This window comes from Anas platyrhynchos, chromosome 23, assembly GCF_047663525.1.
Source record: "Anas platyrhynchos isolate ZD024472 breed Pekin duck chromosome 23, IASCAAS_PekinDuck_T2T, whole genome shotgun sequence".
Taxonomy (NCBI): Eukaryota; Metazoa; Chordata; class Aves; order Anseriformes; family Anatidae; genus Anas; species Anas platyrhynchos.
In genome coordinates this window covers 1,983,865-2,005,951 of record NC_092609.1, presented here as the reverse complement: position 1 = coordinate 2,005,951, position 22,087 = coordinate 1,983,865, and the positions used below count along the sequence as shown (strand labels likewise).

The 22,087-nt window shown below is 66.2% G+C and overlaps 2 protein-coding genes across 4 annotated transcripts in view; one reads left to right on the top strand and one right to left on the bottom strand.

The window, feature by feature from the left end:
- Positions 1-254: 254 nt before the first annotated feature.
- On the top strand, positions 255-4,608 carry PHYHIP (phytanoyl-CoA 2-hydroxylase interacting protein). Its single transcript, XM_038167119.2, has 5 exons — positions 255-417; positions 1,359-1,555; positions 2,351-2,525; positions 2,776-2,893; positions 3,044-4,608. The coding sequence occupies exons 2-5, from the start codon at positions 1,391-1,393 to the stop codon at positions 3,576-3,578; spliced, it is 993 nt and encodes a 330-aa protein (XP_038023047.1). The 5' UTR covers positions 255-417; positions 1,359-1,390; the 3' UTR covers positions 3,579-4,608.
- A 654-nt stretch (positions 4,609-5,262) lies between these two features.
- BMP1 (bone morphogenetic protein 1) overlaps positions 5,263-22,087 on the bottom strand; it is an 18,424-nt gene continuing 1,599 nt past the window's right edge. Inside the window, exons 1-20 of one of the 3 annotated variants that reach the window (XM_038166990.2) lie at positions 16,968-17,013; positions 16,439-16,552; positions 16,231-16,353; positions 16,026-16,143; positions 15,061-15,239; positions 14,850-14,955; positions 14,425-14,549; positions 12,727-12,842; positions 12,406-12,508; positions 11,890-12,006; positions 11,660-11,805; positions 10,890-11,085; positions 10,675-10,800; positions 10,412-10,572; positions 10,081-10,261; positions 6,825-6,950; positions 6,627-6,754; positions 6,327-6,540; positions 5,968-6,218; positions 5,263-5,753 (exon numbers count right to left, since the gene is read on the bottom strand). In XM_038166990.2, coding sequence (XP_038022918.2) covers positions 5,619-5,753; positions 5,968-6,218; positions 6,327-6,540; positions 6,627-6,754; positions 6,825-6,950; positions 10,081-10,261; positions 10,412-10,572; positions 10,675-10,800; positions 10,890-11,085; positions 11,660-11,805; positions 11,890-12,006; positions 12,406-12,508; positions 12,727-12,842; positions 14,425-14,549; positions 14,850-14,955; positions 15,061-15,239; positions 16,026-16,143; positions 16,231-16,353; positions 16,439-16,552; positions 16,968-16,998 — 2,796 coding nt within the window. In that variant the 5' untranslated portion in view covers positions 16,999-17,013 and the 3' untranslated portion in view covers positions 5,263-5,618. Of the gene's footprint in view, positions 5,754-5,967; positions 6,219-6,326; positions 6,541-6,626; positions 6,755-6,824; positions 6,951-7,309; positions 7,767-10,080; positions 10,262-10,411; positions 10,573-10,674; positions 10,801-10,889; positions 11,086-11,659; positions 11,806-11,889; positions 12,007-12,405; positions 12,509-12,726; positions 12,843-14,424; positions 14,550-14,849; positions 14,956-15,060; positions 15,240-16,025; positions 16,144-16,230; positions 16,354-16,438; positions 16,553-16,967; positions 17,014-22,087 lie in introns of those variants that run through there. The other 2 variants (XM_038166991.2, XM_038166992.2) reach the window with 2 other exon arrangements.

Genomic DNA, 22,087 nt, shown 5'->3' with positions numbered 1-22,087 from the left:
ATAATGCCTGGGGGGGGGCGTGCACACCCCCCCACGGCCCTACACACGCGTGTGCCCGCGCACGCCCCCCCCTTTTACGTGGGCGCACGCGGGGGGCTCGGCGCCTGACGCTTCGCGGCCCCATTGGTTCCCCCCCCCCCCATTTTCTCCTCCACGCCGCTTTGATTTATTTTATTATTTTTTTTTTTAATTTTTTTTTTCCCATTTCTCTCCTTTTTTTTTTTTTTTTTTTTTTTTTCTCCCTCCCCTCCGTAGGGTGTTTGCTATTTCCGAGCCGCCTGGGAGGATCGGAGGCGCAGAGCAGCCCCAGCTCAGCTCCCGCTCCCCTCCCAGCCCTTTTTGGGGACCCCCCCCCACACCCTTTCCATTTGGACCCCCTCCCCTTGGCACCTCGCAGCCCCCCCCAGGCACGGCCAGGTAAGGGCCTCTCCCCCCATCCCCAGCATTTTGGGGTCACGGCGATGCGCGGGCATTCCCCCCCCCTCCCCAGGCGGTGGGCATTTATCCCTTTGCCCCCCCCCAATTGATGATTTTTGGCCCCATGGGGAGGGTTTTGGGGGGGTCCCATGGGGTGGCGAGGGGGTGGCACAGTGGGATCGCCGTGGGGATGCGGGGGCAAGCGGAGCGCAAAGAGAAAGGGGGTGGGAGGGTGGGGGGGGGCGTGGACGTGGGTGCCCCCCCACGTGGGTGCCGAGGTGGGTGAGGGGGCGTTTTGGGGGGGTTTCGGGGCTGTTTGTGGGCGAGGTGCTGCGGGGTGTGGGTGGGGGCTGGCGGCACGTGCCCCCACCCCGCGGCGCACAGCGGGGCCCCCGCGTCCTCTCCAAAAATGCGCCCAGCACCGTGCCCCAAACCGGGGGGGGTAAATTTTGGGTGGAATCCTCCCCAAACCACCTTGACGCACCCCTAAATGTACCCTAAAGGTGGCGAGCGGCGGGTGTACATTTTGGGCATTTTTAGGGCAAATCAACATTATTTTTTGGGGAAACTGAGGCACGGCGCCGCCGCGGGCGAGGGCAAAGGCGGATCCAGCTTTTCCGGTGCCAGCTTCTTGCGTGCAATTATCCCAAACCCTCCCCTCCCTCCTCTCCCCCCCCTTGTTTTTCTTCTCCCCACCCGGTGTTGAGCAAACCCCGGACCCACCCGCTGGCGTTCGGCCGGGGCCCCCGCGGCATCCCGGGGAGCGGCCGGGGTTTTTTTCCCCCCCCCCCCCCTTTATTTGCTCCCCGCTCCCTATTCCTGGCTTTTTTTGGCTTTTTTTTTTTTTTTTTCCCTCCCCGCTGCCATCTGTGCCACCGTCTCCCCCCGTTCTCATCAAACGTCCCCCCCCCCAACCTCTTTGCTGCTGCCCCCCCCGTTAGGAGCTCGGCCCCCTCCCCAAACCTCGCCGGCCATGGAGCTGCTTTCCACCCCAAAAAACATCGAGATCAACAACATCACCTGCGACTCCTTCCGCATCTCCTGGGCCATGGACAAGGGGGACCTGGAGAGGGTCACCCACTACTTCATCGACCTCAATAAGAAGGAGAACAAGAACTCCAACAAGTTCAAGCACCGGGTGAGACGGGGTTTTGGGGAGGGGGGCTCCGGGGCGCCGGGACCCCGCTCTCCTTCCACCCACGGGAGGGTTTTTTTTGGGGGGGAGAACCGCGATAAATCCCACCCCCGTGATGGTTTGGGGTCAAAAATGAATTGTTTGGGAAATGACCCGGCTCCTACCAGCTGGGATGTGCAGAGTACCGGGATTGGGATCGGGATTGGGACCGGGATTGGGACCGGGATTGGGACCGGGGTCCCCCCGAGCCCCCGCGGAGGCGCAAGCCGCCCGCGCTCCTCCTCCCTCGGGCTCCGAGTCACTAATTCAGGACGCTTTTAGCAGCACGGTTGCCACGGCGACGCTATTTAATGTTTAACATTATTTTTTTTTTTGTCTCCTCCCCGATAATAAGCTATTTTTTTTTTTATATCTATATTTTTTATTTTTTTTTCCCTTTCCCCCCCCCTCTTCGTGTCTCCCGACTTCAGCATCTGCCGTTGCCACAGAAACGGCTCTGCACTGCGGTGCTGCTCGCTGCCCTCTTGGCACAGCCAGCATCCTCCGGGAATGGGGGTCCCCAACACCCGGGGGGGGTTTCGTTGTGAATTTGGGGAGGGGGACGCGGGGGGGTCACCGGGAAGCGCGGTGGAATTGGGGTTGGGGAGCGAGCAGCCGGGTGGCGAGCGCGGTGCCGCGTCCCCGGCAGCCGCATCGGGGACATTTTGCAGGGACACCGAGGAGGGAGGGAAATAGGGACAAGGTTGTGGGGTGGGGGGGGGCACCCGGGTGACGCTGTCCCCTGTCCCCTCGGCGCAGGACGTCCCCACCAAGCTGGTGGCCAAGGCGGTGCCGCTGCCCATGACGGTGCGGGGGCACTGGTTCCTGAGCCCCCGCACCGAGTACAGCGTGGCGGTGCAGACGGCCGTCAAGCAGAGCGACGGCGAGTACCTGGTGTCCGGCTGGAGCGAGACGGTGGAGTTCTGCACCGGGGGTGAGCACGGACACCTTGTGGGGGGGGGGCTCGGAAAAATTTGGGGAGGACGGGGGCGAAGCCGCGAGCTCGCACAAGCTGGGCCGGTCGGAGCGGCAGCTGGCGAGTGGGAGGTTGGCGGCGTGGGAAGCGCGAGCTGCGAGCAGGGCGCAGAGAGAGAGAGAGGAGAAAGGAGGGGGAAATATGGGTTGGGGGGGGTCGTTCCTTGATGTCTTTTGTCCCCCTCCCCGCGGTGCGTCCCCGCTGCCAGATTACGCCAAGGAGCACCTGGCCCAGCTGCAGGAGAAAGCCGAGCTGATCGCCGGGCGCATGCTGCGCTTCTCCGTCTTCTACCGCAACCAGCACAAGGAGTACTTCCAGCACGTCAGGTACCCCCAAAAAAAAACCAAAAAAAGTCCCCAAAACACCTCGGTACCCCCCCCACAAAGGCCGTTATTATCCCGTTATCCCCTTGCCCCTGTGCGTGTGCGTGTGTGTGTGTGCGCCCCCCGCCACCCCAAACCCCGTGCCCCCTGCAGGATGCACTGCGGGAACGTGATGAAGCCGTCGCTGAAGGACAACAGCGGCAGCCACGGCTCGCCCACCAGCGGGATGCTGCACGGCATCTTCTTCAGCTGCAACACCGAATTCAACACCGGGCAGCCCCCCCAGGACTCCCCCTACGGCCGCTACCGCTTCCAAATCCCGGCGCAGCGCCTCTTCAACCCCAACACCAACCTCTACTTCGCGGACTTCTACTGCATGTACACCGCCTACCACTACGTCGTCCTGGTCCTGGCACCCAAGGGTTCCTCGGGGGATCTCTTCTGCCGGGAGCGCCTGCCCCAGCTGGACATTTCCTCCAACAAGTTCCTGACGTGCTGCGTGGAGGAGGGCGAGCTGGTGTACCGCCATGCCCAGGACAGCATCCTGGAGGTGATTTACACCGAGCCCGTGGACCTCAGCCTCGGCGTGCTGGGGGAAATCAGCGGCCACCAGCTCATGAGCCTCTCCACCGCCAACGCCAAAAAGGACCCCAGCTGCAAGACGTGCAACATCAGCGTGGGGCGTTAAGCGAAAAAAAAGGGGGGGGGGCCGGCTGCGGGCAGGGCTGGAGCATGGGGGGCGCACGGGGGGCGCATGGGGAGCGCGGCGCCCCCCACCCCCTCTCCAGGGTGCTTCTGCGAAGGACGCTGCTTATGGGGGAGGACGGGGCCGCATGGAGCTGCGGGGGACCCGGCGGCACCCGCTTCTTTTTGGGGAGGGCCCCCCCAGCCGAGCCCCGAGGGAGGGAGCCTTCGTCTCCCGGACTGGCCGACCGTCCTCATCCTCGTTGGCACAAGCTCTGCCCTCATTTTGGGGAGCCCCCCCACCCCCCTCCTGGCTCTGGGGCTCCCCAGCCCACGCCGCAGCTCCTGGGGAGCCCCAGCCCTGCCTCCCGCCCGCGGGGGGGCCCTGCCCAGCCCAGCCCCACGCTGTCACCCCGCCGGGGAGGGCGGCAGCTCCGGCACGAAGGCTCCAAGCGCCCCCGGATTCGAACTGCTCCTTGCTCCCGACAAAAAGCACAAGGGGACCCTGGCCCCTCGCCCGGACCCCCGGACCCGGCTGAGCTCCCCCGTGGGGGTGCTGAGCGCCTCGGGGACTCTCCAGCCGCCTTCACCCTGCAGCCAGAGAAGTGGAACCCTCGCTAAATCAGCCGGGGGATAGGGGGGCTCTGGGTGGGGTGGGGGGGCGCAGCCGTGATCCGCCTGTCCGCAGTGGTGTCGTGCAGCGCTGTGCCGTGTTCGCTCTGTGCCCCAGCCCTCGCTCTGCCGCCCCAAACCCCGGCCCCACAGCCCGGGAGGCAGCCGGAGGAGCCGGGGGGCCGGTGCTCGGGGTGCGTGGGGGGGAAATCCGTGCGCCCCCGTCCCCCCCCCCACACACACCCCCTATTTGCCGCCCCCACCAAGCATGAGCCGTCGGCAGCATGGCGCTCGCGTGCCGGCCCGCTCCCCGGTCTCTGTGTACCCGATGCACGCTGTAACGGTAGAAGAGAACAACCCCCAGACCCCGAGCAACCCTGTGCTGTGCTGGCGGTGTATCAATAAACTGTGTGCGCTCGCCACGGGGCCGTGTCTCGCCTCTCTGTGCCCGCGGGAAGGGCAGGAGGAAGGGTTGCGGAGAGCCCCGTGCGGCTCCGGGGTGGCACGCGGGGATGGCACCCCGCTGCCCTTGTGCTCAGCGCTTTGGGGCACTCCCCTCTCCAAAATCTTCCAGGAGCTGACGTCCTCGTGCCCATCACAAGCTGAAATTCGCAGCCCCTGCTGCCACCAACCCCCCCTTCGCAGCAAGCACATGACGGCGGGGAGCGCTTTCGGGTTGCCTTCCCGGAGCCGCAGCGCCGAGGCACGAGGGAGCGCGAGGCGGGCGCGGGGGCCGTGCCGCCCCCACCAGCCATCTGGTTTGGGTACGGGGGGGGGCTCCGCACGGCCCCGGTCTCCCCGCAGAAGGAGCCAGGGCTTTGTGGGGCCGTGGGTGTGCTGCCGGGTGCGCCCAGGCTGGGCGGTGGAGCTGCCAGCACCGGTGGCACCCGCCGGTGCCGGATCCGGCAGATGGCCCCAGGGATGGCCACGCAGCGCAGGGTCCGGCCACGGCGCTCGGGTCGGCTTCTTCCAGCAGCCGGCACCCCGTGAAAATCCAACTGGGAGAACTGGGAGGACTGGGGACGCCCCGCTGGCAGCGCCGCGGGTGGAGCAAAGAGGCTGGGGCCGTCCCCGTGTCCACGTACAAGAGTATTTATTTCATCGTTACAAGAGAGAGACAGCACCTTCTGCGTGGCAGGCTCTTCCCGGTTACTGGTTTGTACATTCAGAGAGCTGCGGCCGGCCCGAGGGAGGGGAACGGCCCCCGGGGGACGGCCACCGGCACAGGGGACCCCCCCCTTTGCCCTTGTGCCCGCGGGCGCCCGAGCCCCGGCGCCCCGTGCGCGCGTGTCTGAGTGCTGAGGTTGCCTGTGTGCTCCTCCGTGCAGTCTGTGCGTGGCGGCGCTGCCCCTTTCCTTCCTCCCTGCCCTCCTCCTCCTCCTCCTCCTCCTCCTCCTGCCCTGCCCGCGCGGGGGCCCGGGGCCGCCGGCTCTCATTTCCTCGTGTGCAGCGTGTCCTGGAACTTGGTGCTGGTGTAGCGAAGGTGGAACCCCTTCTTGTTGATGGTGTCGTCCGAGTGGAAGCGGATCATCACCGAGTCTCCGGCCGAGTAGATCTCCTCCGGGGGCTGCCAGGAGAGGGGAGAGGGGCGCTCAGCACCACCAGCATCCTGGAGAGGTGCCAAAATTTGTGGCCAGGAGGCGCAAAAGCATCGCGGTGCCTCCTTCCCACCAAGCACGGGGGGTTTGAAACTCGTTTAAAACCCCAAAAAACCCCCCTGGGGGAGCTGAGCTGGCTGCGTGCGCCCTCACCTCTCCCCCACCCCGGCTCCCCGAGCTCACCCCGGAGCCGCAGAAGCGGCCGAGGCGCGGGGCCGTCCCGTCGTAGCCGTCGAAGAGCTCCATGTAGTCGTAGCCGCAGTCGGCCTCCTCCTCGATCTCAAAGGTCTGGAAGATGAGCTCCACGCCGTAGCCCTCCTCGGCCATGATCACCCACTCGCAGTCGGAGCCGCCCGGGTAGTTGTTGTCCCCGAACTGCGCGTGCGAATACAAGTCCTTGGTCTTCACCTCGGCACGCATCTGGCCCCCGCACACTTGGGGAGAAGCCAACAGCGGGGGGGTTAGGAGGGCCCCCAGCCCCGCACGGCACCCCCCAAACCTCCCCAAAACCAAAGAGGCTTCCCCAACCCCGCGGCCGGTACCGGTGGAGTGCATGGCCTCGAAGCCCTTCTTCTGGACCGAGTTGTCGGAAACGAACTTGAGGAACATTTTATTGCCCGAGGAGACAATGGGATCGGGTTCCTTGGCCCCGCAGAACCTGCCCAGCACCGGGGCTTTGGCGTCCTTGCCGTTGTAGACCTCCAGGTGGTCGTAGGTGCACTCCTGCTGCGCCTCGATGTCCAGCTCGGTGAAGGTCTGCGGCACGGGGAGGGGGCTCAGCGGGGCGGCGCACGGCACGGCCCCGGTGCCACCCGGTGCCGCCCCCATCCCGTGGCCCCTACCAGCTTGACCCGGTGGCCGGCCGTGGTGCTGATGGCCCACGTGCACTCCTTCTTGCTGGGGTACTTATCAGGCCAGTTGGGGCTGGTGATGGTCCCCGAGGTGGACGTCACCTTGTGGTTGCAGCCGGCTGTGGGGAGAGTGAAGGGTTCGGGGTGGGCGCACGGATTTGGGGTGATTTTTTGGGGGCGCAAACCCACCTTCCTTGCAGTCGTGCTTGTTGTCGTGCAGCACGAAGCCGCTGCGGCACTGGCACTCGTAGCTGCCGAAGGAGTTGAGGCACTCGTGCTGGCAGCCGCCGTTGTTCTTGGAGCACTCGTCCTTGTCTGCGGAGAGAGCAGAGGGTTCGGCGGGCTGAGCGGGGCGCACAACGAGGGGGCAGCCCGGTAAAAACAGGGGGGGGCTGCAGAGAGCAAGGGGGGGGTCCCTGTGCCGCGTGGCCGTGCCCGAAGCACCGGTGAGTCCCGAAATGTTGCTGCCCAGCCAGCAAACCCAGCCAAGGGGGGGTTGAGGGGGGCTGCGGGCAGCCAAGCAAGGCAGCAGCAAGCGGGTTGGGGGCGTCCTTTCCGGGGGGTGTGAAAGGGAGGGGGGGGTCCTCCTCTCCCGGGCTCGCGCACGGGCACCACCGTTACCTGCTGCTGGCACAGACGGGGGAGGCAGAAAAACACACAGTGACAACCAAAGATGCACAAGAAAAGACCAGGACGCGGGAGTCCCTCTTTACTCATCGACAGGAAATGTCACAGACACGATAAAAACGGGGAAAAGGGGGGGGGGGAGAAAAAAAAAAAATAAATCACAACCCCAGGTCAGCCGCACAGCCACGAACCGGAGGAGGCGAAAAAAACGACGGGACCGGGGCGGCGCGGTGGGGTAGGGTAGGGGCTTAAGCCCCCCCCCCCCCCCAAAAAAAAAATAATAAAAATAAGGCCAACGACCAGTTCTGTCAAGCAAGGGGCTGCCGGGGCCGGCCCGAGGGTGGGGGGCTCTGCTCGGCCCCCGCAGGGTGCCCGGGGGCCGCGGCGTTCCTGAGAAAGGTGGCGAGGACGGCGCGGCTCAGGAGGGGCCCCGTGGCCGCTTCTGGAGGCGAAACTTCAGGCCGGGCAGGCGAGATTTCGGGGGCTGCAGCTGCTGCTTCTTCTCTGCAATGAGACGTGGGGAAAGGGGATGCGACGGGGGGCACGGCGGGCACGGGGGGGGGGCATGCAGAGCGGCCAGCCGGGCAAGCAGGCAGGGAGCGGGGGGGCACCCGAAGGGGACCCGCGAGCCCCTCGTGCGCCCAAGGGCTGCGGGGAGGAGGAGGAGGAGGAGATGAAGGAGCCGTGGGGAGGATGAGGATGGGTTTTGGTCGGCTTCCTCACTGCCTGGGGGGCTCGGGGGGGGGGTGTGGGATGCCGGGGAGGGTTTTGGGCAGCTCCCCGGGCTGGCCGTACTTACCTCCCGGTGGCCACCACCCGCCCGAGGGCTCGGTCACCGTCCCACAGCTTGCCCAGCACCACGGTAGCCGGATTTGGGGTCCGGCCAGGGGGGGTCGGGTGTCACAGCCCCCTCCTCGCCCACGGTGCCGGCCACCTGAGCCCCGTGCCAAGCTTGTGCCAAGCTCGTGCCAAGCTCGCCCAGCTCCCCGGGGGTGTTGGCGATGCCGTGGGGGGGGGGCGCATCCCTCCCAGAGCCGGTGGATGAGGTGGGGGGGGGGGGTCCTGCCCCAAGCTGGCCCCCCACCCATCGGGAGCCGTGCGCGCGCCCCTGAGCCCTGCGGTGACGCCTGGAACCTGCCGTCTCCCAGCTTCTGGGCGAGGAAGCGAGGCGGAATAGCCCCTGTTTTTGTGTGTTTTTTGTGGTGTTTTTTTTTTTTTTTGGGGGGTGGGAGGGGGGCTTCTGGTGGGCCGGGCGGGACGAGAGCAGCTCCAGCAAAAGGGGGGAGCGCGCGCAGCACTGCCCTGCAGGAAGGACGGAGGGAGCCTGGGCGGGCGAGACAAGAGCGAGAGAGGGAAGAAGCCCGCTGGCTCCGAGTCCTCAGCACTCCTTTATCCCAGCCTGCCCCCCCCCCCAGCACCAAAAAACACCCACCAAAGGCCGGGGACCTACCTGGTGCCGGCACCGTGGCGGACCCCCCCGGCGACCGCTTCTGTCACGCGCCAGCCGAGCGCTGCCCCCATGGGTGGCCCCGAGGGGCTCGGGGTGGCCGGAGGGCAGGGACCCCCCCCCCCGAGTGGCTAAAAAGGAGCCGCAGCGGGGATGCTGCGCCCCGGAGCTGCGAGAGACCCTTTTTTTTTGGGGGGGGGGGTCCTGCAGCACGGTCCTGCCGCCGGGAAAGCCCGAGACCTGGATGGAGAAGGAGGTTTTGGTGGCACCGAGGTGGCAGGAGAAGCCCCCAGGGGGTGGGACAAGCCCTGGGGAAGCGCCACGAGCCCCCCAGGAGGTTGGAAAAGGTGGAGGGACCCCCCCTTGGGGGAGGGAAGGAGCCCGAAACGTGGAGAGGGGGGGACTCACCCGGCTGCCCCGCGGTCCCGCTCGGCTGCTGGGCTTCCCCGAGGTGTCTCTTTGCCGGAGGGCGGCGGCGGCTCCCGAAATCTGGGCTAACCTCGTTTGCCTTGGTTTTAATCACAAAATAAAGCAGAGATAACCGTACCCCAGCCCCACGGGGGGGGCGCCATCCATGCCGCCCCTCCGAACGGCCTCGCCGGGGGCCAAAAAGCAGCAGGAGGTCCTGGGCTCCCGTCTCGAGCGCACGGCTCGGTCCCGGAGGTGCCCTCGGTGGTGCCGTGCCGCGGGGGGGACCCTCTCTTGCCCGAGGGTCCCACAGAAGCCCCCCAGCCCCGGGGCGGGCGGTGAGGTTTTGGCGACGCCGTTTGCTCCGCGTCCCCATCCCTCCCTCCCCAAAACCCGGCTCTGGGGACACAAATTCCTGGCGGGGTGGCACCGGGAGAGGAGGACAGAACGGAGAGGAGGGAGCAGAGAATGGTTTTTAGGACACCCGAGATGTCAGGGTGGCAGCGGGACGAGGGCCACAAGGGTGCTGGCGGCGCAGGGGCAGAAGCGGAGCAAGCCCGCGGCCGTGCAGCGTAGCGGGGGCGTGCAGCAACGGAGCCCCCGGGGTGCAGTGCCCGTCCCGGGGTGCTGGTGCTCCCCCAAAAAAAGCTGAGCTTGTCCCCAGCCTCTGCTGCTGCAGCTGGAGCCCGGCACCCTCCGGATTTTGGGCACCGAGAGGGTACCCAAGAAATAGAATAAGCTCGGGGGGCAGCAAAAGGTGTTGTGAGGCTGGGTATGGGCTCGGGGCGAGCCAGCTGGGGGCTGTGGGGACCCCCCCGGGGAATTGCACCCCGCGGGGCACAGCCTCAGCACCTCCCCGGGCCGGGTGGAGCGGGGTCTGCACCCCAGGGGCGGGCGTTAGCGGCGATGCGGGGGCGCAAAGGGGGAGGCGGGCGGGCAGGGGGGGCGCAGGGGGGGCTCTACCTGAGAAGAAATGGGCTTTGAAGCCCTTCTTGGAGACGGTGTTGTCGGACTTGAACTCGATCCTCATGTTGTTGTACTGGGAGGTGATGACGTCCGGCTTCTCGGCGCCGCAAAACTTGCCGTGGAGCTTGGAGTCGGCCGTCAGCCCGCTGCGCACCTCCACGAAGTCGTACTTGCAGACCTACGGGGGAAGGATTTGGGGGGGGGGGAAAAAAAAAAGAAGGAAAAACGGGGGGCACGGGGCTGGTGGCGTGCCCGTGCCACCCAGCCACCCTCCTCGGCCAGCCGGGGGGGCACAGCGGGCGTGGGGACCCCCCCAGGGCTCGCTCACGTCGTTGCCCTCGGTCTCGAAGAAGTCGAACTGCAGCGAGATGCGGTACTGGGTGGGGGCCACCAGCTGCCAGATGCAGTTCTTGTTGGGGGGGTACTCCTTGGGCCAGCCAGGGCTGGTGATGGAGCCGTTCAGCTTGGTGAGGAACCCCCCGCAGGCGGCTGCAGGGCGGGAGGCACGGGTCACGCTCCCGGCACGCGTACTGGGAGGCACTGGGAGGCACTGGGAGGCACTGGGAGGCACTGGGGGGGTTGGACGCTCACCCTCACAGCGGCGTTTGTCGGAGGCCAGCTCGTAGCCGGGGTCGCAGGCGCATTTGTAGCTCCCCAAGGTGTTGACGCAGCGCTGCTCGCACCCCCCGTTGTTCGGCCGCGAGCACTCGTCCACCTCTGGGCACAGGGACGGGGGCTGAGCGGGTGGGCAAGGCTGACGCCCCCCCCCGTTTTCGGGTTCCCCCCCACCTCATTTGGACGCCTACCTTTGAAGAAATTGACGGCGAAGCCGGCTTTGTTGATGGAGCCGTCGGAGACGAATTTCATCCAGAGCTTGTTGGAGGTGCTCTTGATGTCGTCCGGCTTGTCGTAGCCGCAGTAGCGGCCGATCAGGCTGCTGGCCTCGCTGCTGCCGTCCCGGATCTCCAGGTAGTCGTAGGCGCAGCTGTCGTGGCGCTCGATCTTGGCGGGAGGGGGGCCCGGGGTGTCGGTTTTTGGGCCCCAAAATGCTCTGCCTCCCCTCGATGTCCTGTGAATTTCTCCCACCCCGTTCCCGCACCCGGGCGCTGCCAGGAAAGGTTTTTCCGCTTGGGGAAACTGAGGCACGGCGAGGCCAGGAGAGGATTTGGGCACCCGGAGGGACCACAGAAGGATTTGGGCACCCAGAGGGACCATGTATGGATTTGGGCACCCAGAGGGACCATGTATGGATTTGGGCACCCAGGGGGACCACGAAAGGATTTGGGCACCTGGAAGGACCCCAAAAGGATTTGGGCACCCAGGGGAACCACAAAAGGATTTGGGCACCAGGAGGGACCAGGGAAGGATTTGGGCACCAGGAGGGACCCCAAAAGGATTTGGGCACCCAGGGGGACCACACAGGAATTTGGGCACCCAGAGGGACCACAAAATGACTTGGGCACCCAAAATGGGCAGGGACACCCCCGTGGCAGCTCGGAGGCTGCCCCACGCGCCGCATCGAGGCGCTTCCAGGGGGGGGGATTTCACCCTTCCCGGGGGTTTTTGGCGCACCCACCTCGAAGGACTGGAAGGTGAGGCCCACGTGGAAGCCCTCGGAGACGGTGATCTTCCAGACGCACACCTTGCTGGGCCGGTAGTCGTCGGGGTAGTTGGGGGACTGGATGTGCCCGTTGTCCTTCTTCACGTCCCCCCCGCAGATGGCTGCAAGGGCGGGCGAACGTCCCCCTCACTGAGCTCCCACACCCCACGGCACCCCGGGGGACCCCCAAAAACCTTTTTTTTTACCTTCGTAGACGGCGAAAAAGCCTTTGCCCACCCAGTTGCTGCTGCTGCGGAACTCGACCCAGAGGCGGCTGTCGGTGGAGACGATGGGCTCGGGCAGCTTGTTGCCGCAGAACCTGCCTGGGGATGAAGGGGTGCTGGGCTGCCGCGGTTGTGCGCCCTCCGCCAACACACCCGGGGGGCCCAGGGCTGCTTCCCCCCACCCCCAAAAAAAAAAGGGAAAGAGCTGCTTCTCCCCACCCTCTCCGATGCTTTTTTTTTTGGGGGAAAAATCGGTGGAAATCGCTTGGGAGGAGGGGTGCTGGGGAAATCCAGCGTGTGACGGGGTGTACCGGCCAGCCAGATCATCCACGCTGGTTTAATTAGCGCAGGCTAACGAGCTGGGAGCCCAAATGCCCCAAATTTGCTGCAATAACCATCCCGGGGGGGCCAGCTTTTCCCCACCACCCCCCCAGGGGGCAATGGCACGTGGCGGCCGGGCAGGGGGTACGGGCAGGGGGAGCCCCTCGCCCCGGTTACCTCGCAGCGTGGCCTTTCTCCAGAACCCGTCTCTCACCTCCACGTAGTCGTACCAGCACAGCCGGCTTCGGTAGAGGTCCAGGGTGGTGAAATTCAGGATGATCTAAGGTCGAGGGGGGGGGGAAAGGAAAGCGTGGCGTGAGCCCCCCCACCCCAAACCCCCGTGCCACGCGGGGGCTCCGTGCGGCGGTGCCGGCGGTGGCACCGGGACCTCGCCGCCAGCATCCTGCTGCTGCGGGGCACGGCAAGGTAGGGGGACCCCAAATTTGGGAGCTGGGGGGTGGGGGTGGGGGGGGGGCGCAGGGGGAGGGGGGGTGCTACCTTCTCTCCGGGGGTGACGGAGATCCTCCAGACGCAGTGCATGTGGGCAGAGTACCCGTTGGGGAACTGGGGCGAGGAGAAGTTGCCCTGGCTGTCCTGGAGCGTCTCCCCGCAGGCTGCGAGAAGGGGGGGGAGGCAGGGATGGGATCAGCCCCCAAAACGATCCAGGGGGAGCCCCCCCCCAGCATCAGGACGAGCCCCCACGGGACACAACCCCCTCCATCCTTTCCCCCACCCCACAAAACCCCCACATCATGGGCGCAGGAGGTGCCGGCGGTGGCTGGCGACGCTCCGGGCACCCCGACACGAGCCATGTCCCCCCCCCCGGGAACCATCTCGGGGGCCCCCCCCAAGCCCTGCCACGATGCAGGGGGGGGGCCCGGCTCGCAGCCCGGGCTCGGAGCAGGTCTGTAGGGTTGGATCCAGCCCAGCGCTGCCATCTGGAAGCCACATGGTGCCGCGGCCGCCGTGCGCTGTCGCGGGGCCAAAGCAGGACCCCCCCCTCCCCTCCCCATCACATCGGGGCTCGGGGGGGGGGGGCACTGGGGACGCGAGATTAGAGGTGAAACGGAGAGAAAAAGAGGCTCGAAAGCTGGGCTCGCTGCCTTTTTTCCCCTCCGAGCTTCGCAGTGGAAACAAAGGGAAGGGAAAGCTGCGGAGGTGCTTTTTGAGCTTTTTTTCTTTTTTTTTTCCCCAAAAAAAAATCAGAACTAATCACTTTTCCTGCTCGGCTGGAGCGAGGAGCTCGCAGCCCCCGAGCAGGAGCTCCCGCAGCAGGGCTGGCTGCCGGGGGGCCTCTCACAAAGGCGTCCCCTCTTCCAGGCTGCTAATTAGTCGCTGGAATTAAGCGGGGCGCCAAACTCCTGGCAGATGTTGCAGCCCCCCCGGAGCTGGGGGACCCGGGGAGCAGGGGGCTCTGATTTGGGGGATGCTCTGGTTTTGGGGATGCTCTGCACTTTTGGGATGCTCTGCTCTTGGGGGATGCTCTGATTTTGGATGTCTGATTTTGGGGATGCTCTATTCTTGGGGGATGCTCTGATTTTGGGGATGCTCTGCTCTTTTGGGATGATCTGTTCTTGGGAGATGCTCTGCTCTTGTGGGATGGTCTCATTTTGGGGGATGTCTGACTTTGGGGGATGCTCTGCTCTTTTAGGATGCTCTGCTCTTGGGGGATGCTCTGATTTTGGGGATGCTCTGATTTTGGGGGATGCTCTGATTTTGGGGGATGCTCTGATTTTGGGGATGCTCTGATTTTGGGGGAATGCTCTGTTCTTTAGGGGATGCTCTGATTCTGGGCATGCTCTGGTCTTGGGGGATACTCTGATTTTGGGGATGTCTGATTTTGGGATGCTCTCCTCTCAGGGATGCTCTGATTTTGGGGGATGCTCTGATTTTGGGGATGCTCTGCTCTCAGGGAATGCCCTGCTCTTTCGGGATGCTCAGCTCTTTTGGGATGCTCTTTCCTTGGAGGATGCTCTCAGAGGACCCCAAAAAAATCCACTGCATTCAGAGAACAATTTTTGCACTCTCTTAGATGGGGAAAACGACCCCGGAGAGCATCTTCCCACCAGCACCCCTTCCTTCATCGGGGCTCGAGGTGAAAGCAGAGCCACCCCCACCCCACACAGCCCCGTGCACGCTCACCCCCCGCGCTCCCCACCCCGGTGAAGCCCCCCCCGGACCCCGTGGGGTGCTCACAGGGGCAGCGGTACAGCTTGCGGGCCTGGGCGATGTCTCCTTTGCTCAGCCTCGTGCGCTGGCCGATGGCCGGCCGGACCCCGTTCACATCATATTTGGGCAGGATGGTGTCGAGGAAAATGCCCCTGGGGAGAGAGAGCAGGGAGAGGCTGAGCTGGAAAAGCAGCGGGCTGCTAAAAAACAGCCGGGGGGGGGATTAAAAGGCTGCAAGAAGGAGGGGGTGAGTCAGCGGGGCCACGCAGGATGTGGCCCCGTCCCTGTCCCGAGGGATCCGGAGCTGCCCAAGGGATGGGACGGAGCGCAGGGCGAAATGAGGGGGTGCAGGGGGGGCAGCGAGGGGTTGGCACAGGTGGGAGGGAGCCCGAATTTTTTAGGGCAGGGTCCCCATGCCCTGTTTAGAGGGGTGAAGAACCCCGGGCACGCACCTGGAGAAGGTGTTCCTGGCGTAGTGCATGATGCTGTCGAAATCGTAGGTCTCGCCCAGCGACTCCACCTCCTCCGGCTCCATCTTCAAGAAGTTGTACTCCTGCCCTGCGGGGGGGGGCAGGCGGGATGGTGAGGGCCCCCCCGCTTCATCCGTGTGCCCCCCGGGAGAAGAAAAAGAGGAGGAGGAGGAGGAGGAAGGCTGCTCCCTACCTGGCTGGATGTTCTCGCGCACGATGGAGACGTGGTCGTCGCGGTCGGGGCGCGTGTGCTCGTGCCAGAAGCCGATGACGTGGCCCAGCTCGTGCACCACGATGCCGAATTTGTCGCAGTTTTTGCCGATGGAGATGGCCTGCGGCCCCCCGCCTCTGCGGCCCACGTAGGAACAGCACCTGGGGAGGGAGGGAGGGGGGGGGAAAAAAAAAAAAAAAAAAAAAGGGGACCCTGGGTGAGCCCCACGCAGCCCGGTGCCCCCCTGGGTAAGGACGTGGGTGCCTCAGCTTCCCCCGTGCTGGGCATGGAGCATCTGGAAATAATTCCCACAGCCTCCACGGGAGCTTCAGCCTCCTCCTGCCTCCTCCTGCCCACGTTGGAGCTCCAGAGCTGCCCGAAAACTCAGCTCTGCCTGGAGACCGGCACAGCACGGCACGGCACGGCACAGCACGGCACGGCACGGCACCCTGGCTGCCTCCCGGTGGGCTCCAGCCCAGCATCTCGGCATTTCCAACCCCATTTACCACACCGGGCTCAGGATTTGTGCCCTGGGAGGGGGGAAAAGCACCACCCCCGAGCCGAAACCCGCACGGGGAAGCCTCCTCGGCACCAGCTGCTTGGCCGCGTGAGGACGGCGCTCCTTTCCAAACCCCTGTTTCCTTTGGCGTGTGCCGGGGCTGGGGCAGTGCCACAACCCTCAGCCCCAAACCGGGAGCCTCCGAGGGGTTGTGACCACCCGGGCGAAGGGCTGCGTGGGCAGCTGGGTGATAAATCTCATTAACCAACCCCCTTAATTAGCCCTGCACGAGCCCCCTTTTGCGTGCGCACCGGCTGCTCGCCCCGGTGCCACCCAAGGGACCCCCGCTGCGGGGATGGGCTTGGGTTGGGGACCCCGGGGGGGTGCAGAATTGGGTTGGGGACCCCGGGGGGGTGCAGGACTGGGTGCTGGGACCCCCGGCGCTCACCCGCAGGGTCTGTAGGTGAAGACGATGTAACTGTCCTCGTCGTTGCGCTCCAGGAAGGTGACACACGTGTGCTTCTCCCAGTGCCGCATGGCCTGCCGGAAGATGGCTCGCTGGCTGCCTGCGGGGGGGGAGCCGTCAGCAAGGTGTTTGGGGGGGAAACTGAGGCACGCCGAGCCCCCCCAAGTGCCCTGGCACCAGCACTCACCGCTGAAGTTGCCGCTGATCACGTAGGGGATGACCCCGTCCGGCCACACTCGCTCGGGGCGCGAGGTGGCGGCGCGGCGGCTCCGTGCCCGCTGCCGGCCCCGGCTCCGCGCCTGGGGGCTCCCTGAGAGGATGGGGAGGGGGTGAGCACGGGTTTTGCCCCCCCCCCAAATATGAGGAATGAGGCCGTGAGGGGCTGCGGGGGGTACCTGAGGAGTTGGTGGGCAGGCGGGTGATGGTGCGGTGCGCCAGGTCCACCACCCGCTCCACCTGGAAGAGCCGCAGGTCCTCCTCGTCCAGGGCGATGTCCCCCAGGAAGGCGGCTGGGGGGGGACACAAGGGGTTAGGGGGCACGAGGGGGGAGCATCTTCCTCCTCCTCCTCCTCTTCCTCCTCCTCCTCCTTCTCCTTTAACTGCAAAGCGAGCGTGGTGCCGGCCGGGCTCCCCTGCTCCCCACGGTGCCGACGCTCCCAGCAGCTGGAGCCAGCCCCGCGCCGACATCTGCTTCCCATAAAGCCCAGGCCCGGACTTTTTAGGCTTTCTATGATTATTTTTTTTATTTTTTTTTCACTTCGCGGAACTGCTCCAACCCCAGGCTTGCTCCTGGGAGCCCCGGCGAGCTGCCACAGCCCCGGGACGCCGGCACGACCTCCGAGGCATCTGCCAGGGCCCGGTGAAACCATCTGGCCCCGGCTGTGCCCTGGCACGGGGCGAGCCCCAGCGCCGGCAGGAGCGGACCTGCCCGAGAGGCGTCCGTCTGTCCGTCCATCTGCCGGGGCCGTGCGTCCTTCCAGCGCCTCCCCGGCACCCTCGGGCGCAGAGCTCTGCCCGCGCCGGCAATTCGGGGAGCACCGCTTGGAGCACGCAGCCCTTCCTCCCCCTCCTCCTCCTCCTCCTCCTCCTCCAAGCCCTCCTGCTCGCCGCGGCCTCGCCGTGAGTCAACGCTGCAGGATGCGGCCCCCGGCATCAGCACTTGGCCGGCGCTGCCCCCCCCTTCCCGGGGGACCCGGCTTTTTCGGAAACGCCACGGCCCGGGCGCGAGGGCTGGCTGAGGTCACGGCGTGCGCCCTGCCAGGCTCTGGATGAGGTTGGAGAGGTGGAAACGGGCTCCTGGTCGGGGCCGTGCCGCAGCGGGGGCACGCGGGGGGCTCCGGGCACCCCCTGCCCTCGGTGGTGCCCCCTCCCCAAGGAAGGGGTTGAGGGTAGGGGAATGGGAGCTAAAGGGGGGGGGAAATCGGGTGCTGGAGCGGCTCGCTGGCCGGAGGGAGCGGTGCCAAGTTCGCGCTCCGAGCAATTAACAAGTGGATCCCAAAAGAGCCACTAATTACAAAAGCCAGGCGGGACAATTAGGAGAGCGTGGAGAGGTCGGAAGCGACGGCCACCGGCACGGGGAGGCGAAAGGATGAGCCCCAACACCCCAACCCTGCCCAGCCCCGAGCCCAAACCCCTCCCTGGAGACAGCACAGAGCACTTTGGGGTGAAAGAGCCACATTTTGGGGCTGTTTCCACCCCTGGCCAGCCGGTAGGAGCATCCCAACAGAAGGAACCCCTTGCCTAGAGGCAGATCCCCCGATCTCCTGGAGAACCCCGGCGAGGATCCGGGGCCGGGGGGGGGACCCGTGTCCGAGGGGGCTGCACGGGGAGGCCCCGGGGCGCGCGAGGGCCGAGCAGCCCGTGCCAAGAGGCGCATGGAAAGACAAGGGAAAGTAAGCTCGCTTACGGCGGAGCAAGCGCCGGCGGAGCCAAGTGATATAGAAACCATATGTGAGGGATTTGGGATACGTGAGAGAGCCGGGCAGGCGAGCGCGGGGCCGTGGGGCTGCTCTCCGAGCCGGCGCGAGGCAGCCCGGCTGCTTGCTGGACCTGGACAGAGCTCGAAAAAAAAAAAAAAAGCCACAGCCACTGAAATTCCCCAAATTTCCCCCCTTAAATTCCCCTCCCGGCCGGGGAAAAAAGCGGCTTCCCACTCGGGGCCGTCTCCGCCCCGGGGCTGGAGGAGCGAGCGGAGGTGGCCCGGCCGCGATCCCTTTAAGGCCACGTTAGGGCCAGCCCAAAGCGTTGCTTTTAGAAACGTCCACGTTGGTTTGGGGTTTGGGCGCTTCCTCCCCGCCGGGCTGAGCCCAGCGCTCCCCAGGGACCATCCCAAAAGGCAACCCCATCCCTCCCCCCTGTCTCCAGCGTCCCCTTCACCGAGGGGGCTCCCCGTGGTGCCAAAACTCCCCGTTAACCCCTCCGAGGGGCCGCCGCTGAGACTTGTTCCTTGTTCCTTTCCCCCCACCCCCCAAAAATAATAAATAAATGCGGGGGCGAAGGCGCCGTGCCGGGGCTGACGGGGCAGGAGAGGTCCCTGAGTCAGCCCGGCCCCATCCCAGCGCCGCGGGCGGCGAGGAGCTGCCAAGGCTCGGCGCGGCTCACGTAGGAGCCGGGGGAAACGGGAGCTGCAGCACGGCGCCCTCGCCCTCGCCCCCTCGCCCCGTCGTGGTCCCCAAAGTTTTGGGGTCCTCCCGGGGTGTCCCCGGTGCCGTCCCCAGCCCGGGAGGTTGTGGTTGCGCCGCGGGGGCCGCCGCGGGTTGCAGAATTTCGGGGCAAGGTCCTGAGCCGCGGCGGTGCCAGAGGGAGCGTTGGCTCCAAGGCCACGCGCCGGCCACGGGGACGCTCGGGGCGTGATGTCCCCAGCCTCGTCCCCGGGGGTGGGAGCAGGGAAGGGGCCGGCCCTGCACGGCCCCGCTGCTCCCAAACCTTTTGGGACCTGCCGGAGAGGCTCCCACCGAGCTTCCCGGCACCCCTGCAAGGTGTCACCGTGTCCCCAGCATCCCGACCCCAGCCCTGAGCCTCAGTGTCCCCATCAGGCACCCCCCACGCACCCCACACCCGTCCTATTATTGCTGGGGAGGCCAAGAAGGTGGCGTTCCCCCCGTGCCACATCCAGCACCCCAAAAAAAAAGCCCCCAATCTGCCTATCCCAGCCTCCCGCACACCCCGCCGGGGCCGGATCCTCGCGGGGAGATAACTCAGCCCCTGTTGTTTGACTTTTTTTTGCGCTGTGTTTTTGGTTTTGGGTTCCTGCGAGGGTGACGTAAGCCCGGGGACGAGCGAGACAAACAAAGTTTGACGTTCAGACGAGGGCCAGCCCCCTCTGCCCCCCATCCTGATGCCGCAGGCACGACCCCCTCCCCGTGCGCACGGCTCCGTGGCCGTCCCCGAGGGTCCCCCGTCCCCTCAGCACCCCTCTCTGGGGATGCAGGCGCTCAGCATCCTTCGTATTCGAGGCCAGGAGGAGGAAGGGGTCCCCCTGGCCTTCTGACAAAGGGCATCACCAAGATTTCGGGACGAGCCCCAGGTTTTTGCAGGCACAACCCAACCTGCGGAGGAGCCCCGCGAGCCCGGGGCGCGAACGCGATGTTCTGGCGAGCGCGCAAAAGCAAACAGATCGACGGGGAGAAACCTTGGCAGGGGAGGGCGTGCAGATAAACAGGACGGGATCATGTTTCAGGGCAGTCTGGGGCAAACCAGGCTCCGTGCGCTGCGCCCCGGCTCCGAAGAGCCCCCAAAAAAGTCCGATGAGGCCGGGCTCCCCTTGGAGCACGGATATCCACGGATCCGGGGTGATGGGCATCGATCAGCCCGTGCTCAGGAGCAAGGAGCAGGCTCAGCCCGGCCATCCCGTTGCCTCCAAGTCCTTGTGGACCACGAGCATCGCTCCGGGGCCATCCAGGGACCAAATTGGGAGCGGGTTCGGAGGCAGGGAGCGAGCCGCGCTGCCCCGGCCACGCACGGAGGAGGCGTCACCGGGGCACGGCCGGAGGAGTGAGGTTTCAAAAGGTGCATCCCGGGCTTGGGCCAAGCCTCCGGGGTCGTAAAGCCTCGGAGTCACCGGGGCAGCATCCCACTGGCTCGGCGGAGCCGTTAAATATGTGAGGAATGCTCCTCGCGCCTCCCCCTCGCTGCCTCGCGCCAGCCCAGCTGCACCCGCAGCGAGCAGCAAAACACGCCGGGGCCGCGGCAGGAGGAGCGGGCGCCGCGCTCGGACCCCCCCTGGGACCCCCTCGGGACCTCCCCGGGACCCCCTCGCCTTGGGGTCTCATAGCCGGGTGGAAGGGGAGAGGTGCTGAGCATCCCCGGGAGCGCAGCACCACAGTGGGGGGGGTCGAGGCCTCATCCTGCACCCCCTGACCCCGCAGGGACCCCAGGGGGACGGATCCTGAGCCTTGAGTCCCCTCTGGGCACGGTGCTCAGCCCCTCTCCCGGTGCCCCCCGGCCAAGCAGGCGGCGGGGGGAGGAATATTTGCTTTCCCAGAGCACCTTCCTAGAGCGCAGCGGGCACAATACGGGAATTCAGCCTCGCAGCCACGCCGGGAGCCCAGCCAGAGCACGGCCCCGCTGCGGCCAGGGGGGAAACTGAGGCACGGGGAGGGGGACGCTCTCCTCCTGCAGCCCCCCAGGGTGGTGGGGATGCTGTGGGACACCAAGCCGCGGAGCCATCCCCGAGCTCAGCACCCAGAGGAAGGGGAGAAGCAGGGCGAAGCGCATCCTGCCCGGGCACAGCACCCTCTCCAAGGGGCTGGGCGCTGATGGGGTCGGCACAGGGGTCCTGAGGGGCTCCAGGGGGAGCCTGGCCCCTTCTAAACACAGCTCCTGAAGGTTCGGGGGCAGGTTGGGAGCAGGAGGCACGGTCGGATCGCTGCCGGGGAAGATTTTCCTCCTGCTCCTCTTCCGTGACAGCGAGCCGAGGAGAAAGCCTCCTCCGGGGCTCGGCGAATCCTAAAACCTCCAGCGTGTCAGAGCCTCCGGGACGGAGCCCAGCCTCCCCTGAACTCCTTCCCAAGCTGAACCCGAGCTCGCCGCCTCCTGCGCTTCTCCCCTCGCCATCCCCACATGGGATTCGCCCACCCTACAGCCGTGTGCTCCCCGGCCCCGAGTCCGGACCCGTTTGGGAAGCTCCCGCCACGTGAACCGGCAGCGGGAGGCTTTCCCAAGGGGGGCTGCAGCCCCCTAAACCCCCCTCCAGCACACCCCCGGCCCCCCGCTGCCGCGCCGAACGGGTGAGTGCACAAGGATAAAGCCGAGCCCGGCACCGGGCTGAGATTTACAAGGTCTCCGCGCCGCCCCCGGCCCCAAAGCCCAGGCCTCCCGCCGGCCCCGGCTCGGCGGGTGGATTTTAGCCGGCCTGAATAAGTGACATATAACGGCTGGAAAATATTCTCGGGCACCCTGACAAGTGTGACTGCAACCAGTAGCCTCCGCTGACTACACCTGGAAAGTGTAATCTAGGTGAAACCCCAGGCGGACGCAGCCAGAGCGCTCCAGGCACGGCTGGGAAGCTCGAGACCCCCGTCCCGGTGCTGTGCCCCCCCCAAAATCACCCCAATGCCCCCGTCCCGAGGCTCTGCTGTCACCCTGCGGGCTGGCGGTGCCGTGCCTGTGCCCCTCTGAGCCCCCACCCCAATGAGAGGGGGCAGTAGGTCACGGTTAGCCGGGTCCCCCCCACGCTGCCCCATCTCTGTAGGTGCTGGGGGGGTCCCTGGGGGGAAGCCAAGCATGGCCATCAGGGCTGGGTGGGTTTGGTTGGTGCTCCTGTGGGGTCAGCAAACACAACCGGAGCGGCTCCTCCAGCGGCAGCAACCCCGGTGCCGTCCCCGGGCATCCTGCTGGGACCACGGGCAGGATGCGACCCCGGTGTTGGACCCCCCACACCCCGGATATCCCGCTGGCTTTGGAAGCAGGGCCACGGCTAAATCCCTTTCCCCAAGGGCCGTGGCTCGCCGCTGTCCCATTTTGGCACCCGAGGAGCTGGCACCAAGTTGGTGGCATCGCCCCGGGGGCGGCCGTGGGCACGAGCGGCCTCAGGATCCCCCTGG

What these genes read in the sequence shown, in the direction of transcription:
- PHYHIP (XM_038167119.2), top strand. Translation starts at nt 1,391, where the DNA reads ATGGAGCTGCTTTCCACCCCAAAAAACATCGAGATCAACAACATCACC. An exon ending in GGTGGAGTTCTGCACCGGGG is followed by an intron (nt 2,526 to 2,775) that starts GTGAGCACGGAC and finishes CCCCGCTGCCAG; the next exon opens with ATTACGCCAAGGAGCACCTG. An exon ending in GAGTACTTCCAGCACGTCAG is followed by an intron (nt 2,894 to 3,043) that starts GTACCCCCAAAA and finishes TGCCCCCTGCAG; the next exon opens with GATGCACTGCGGGAACGTGA.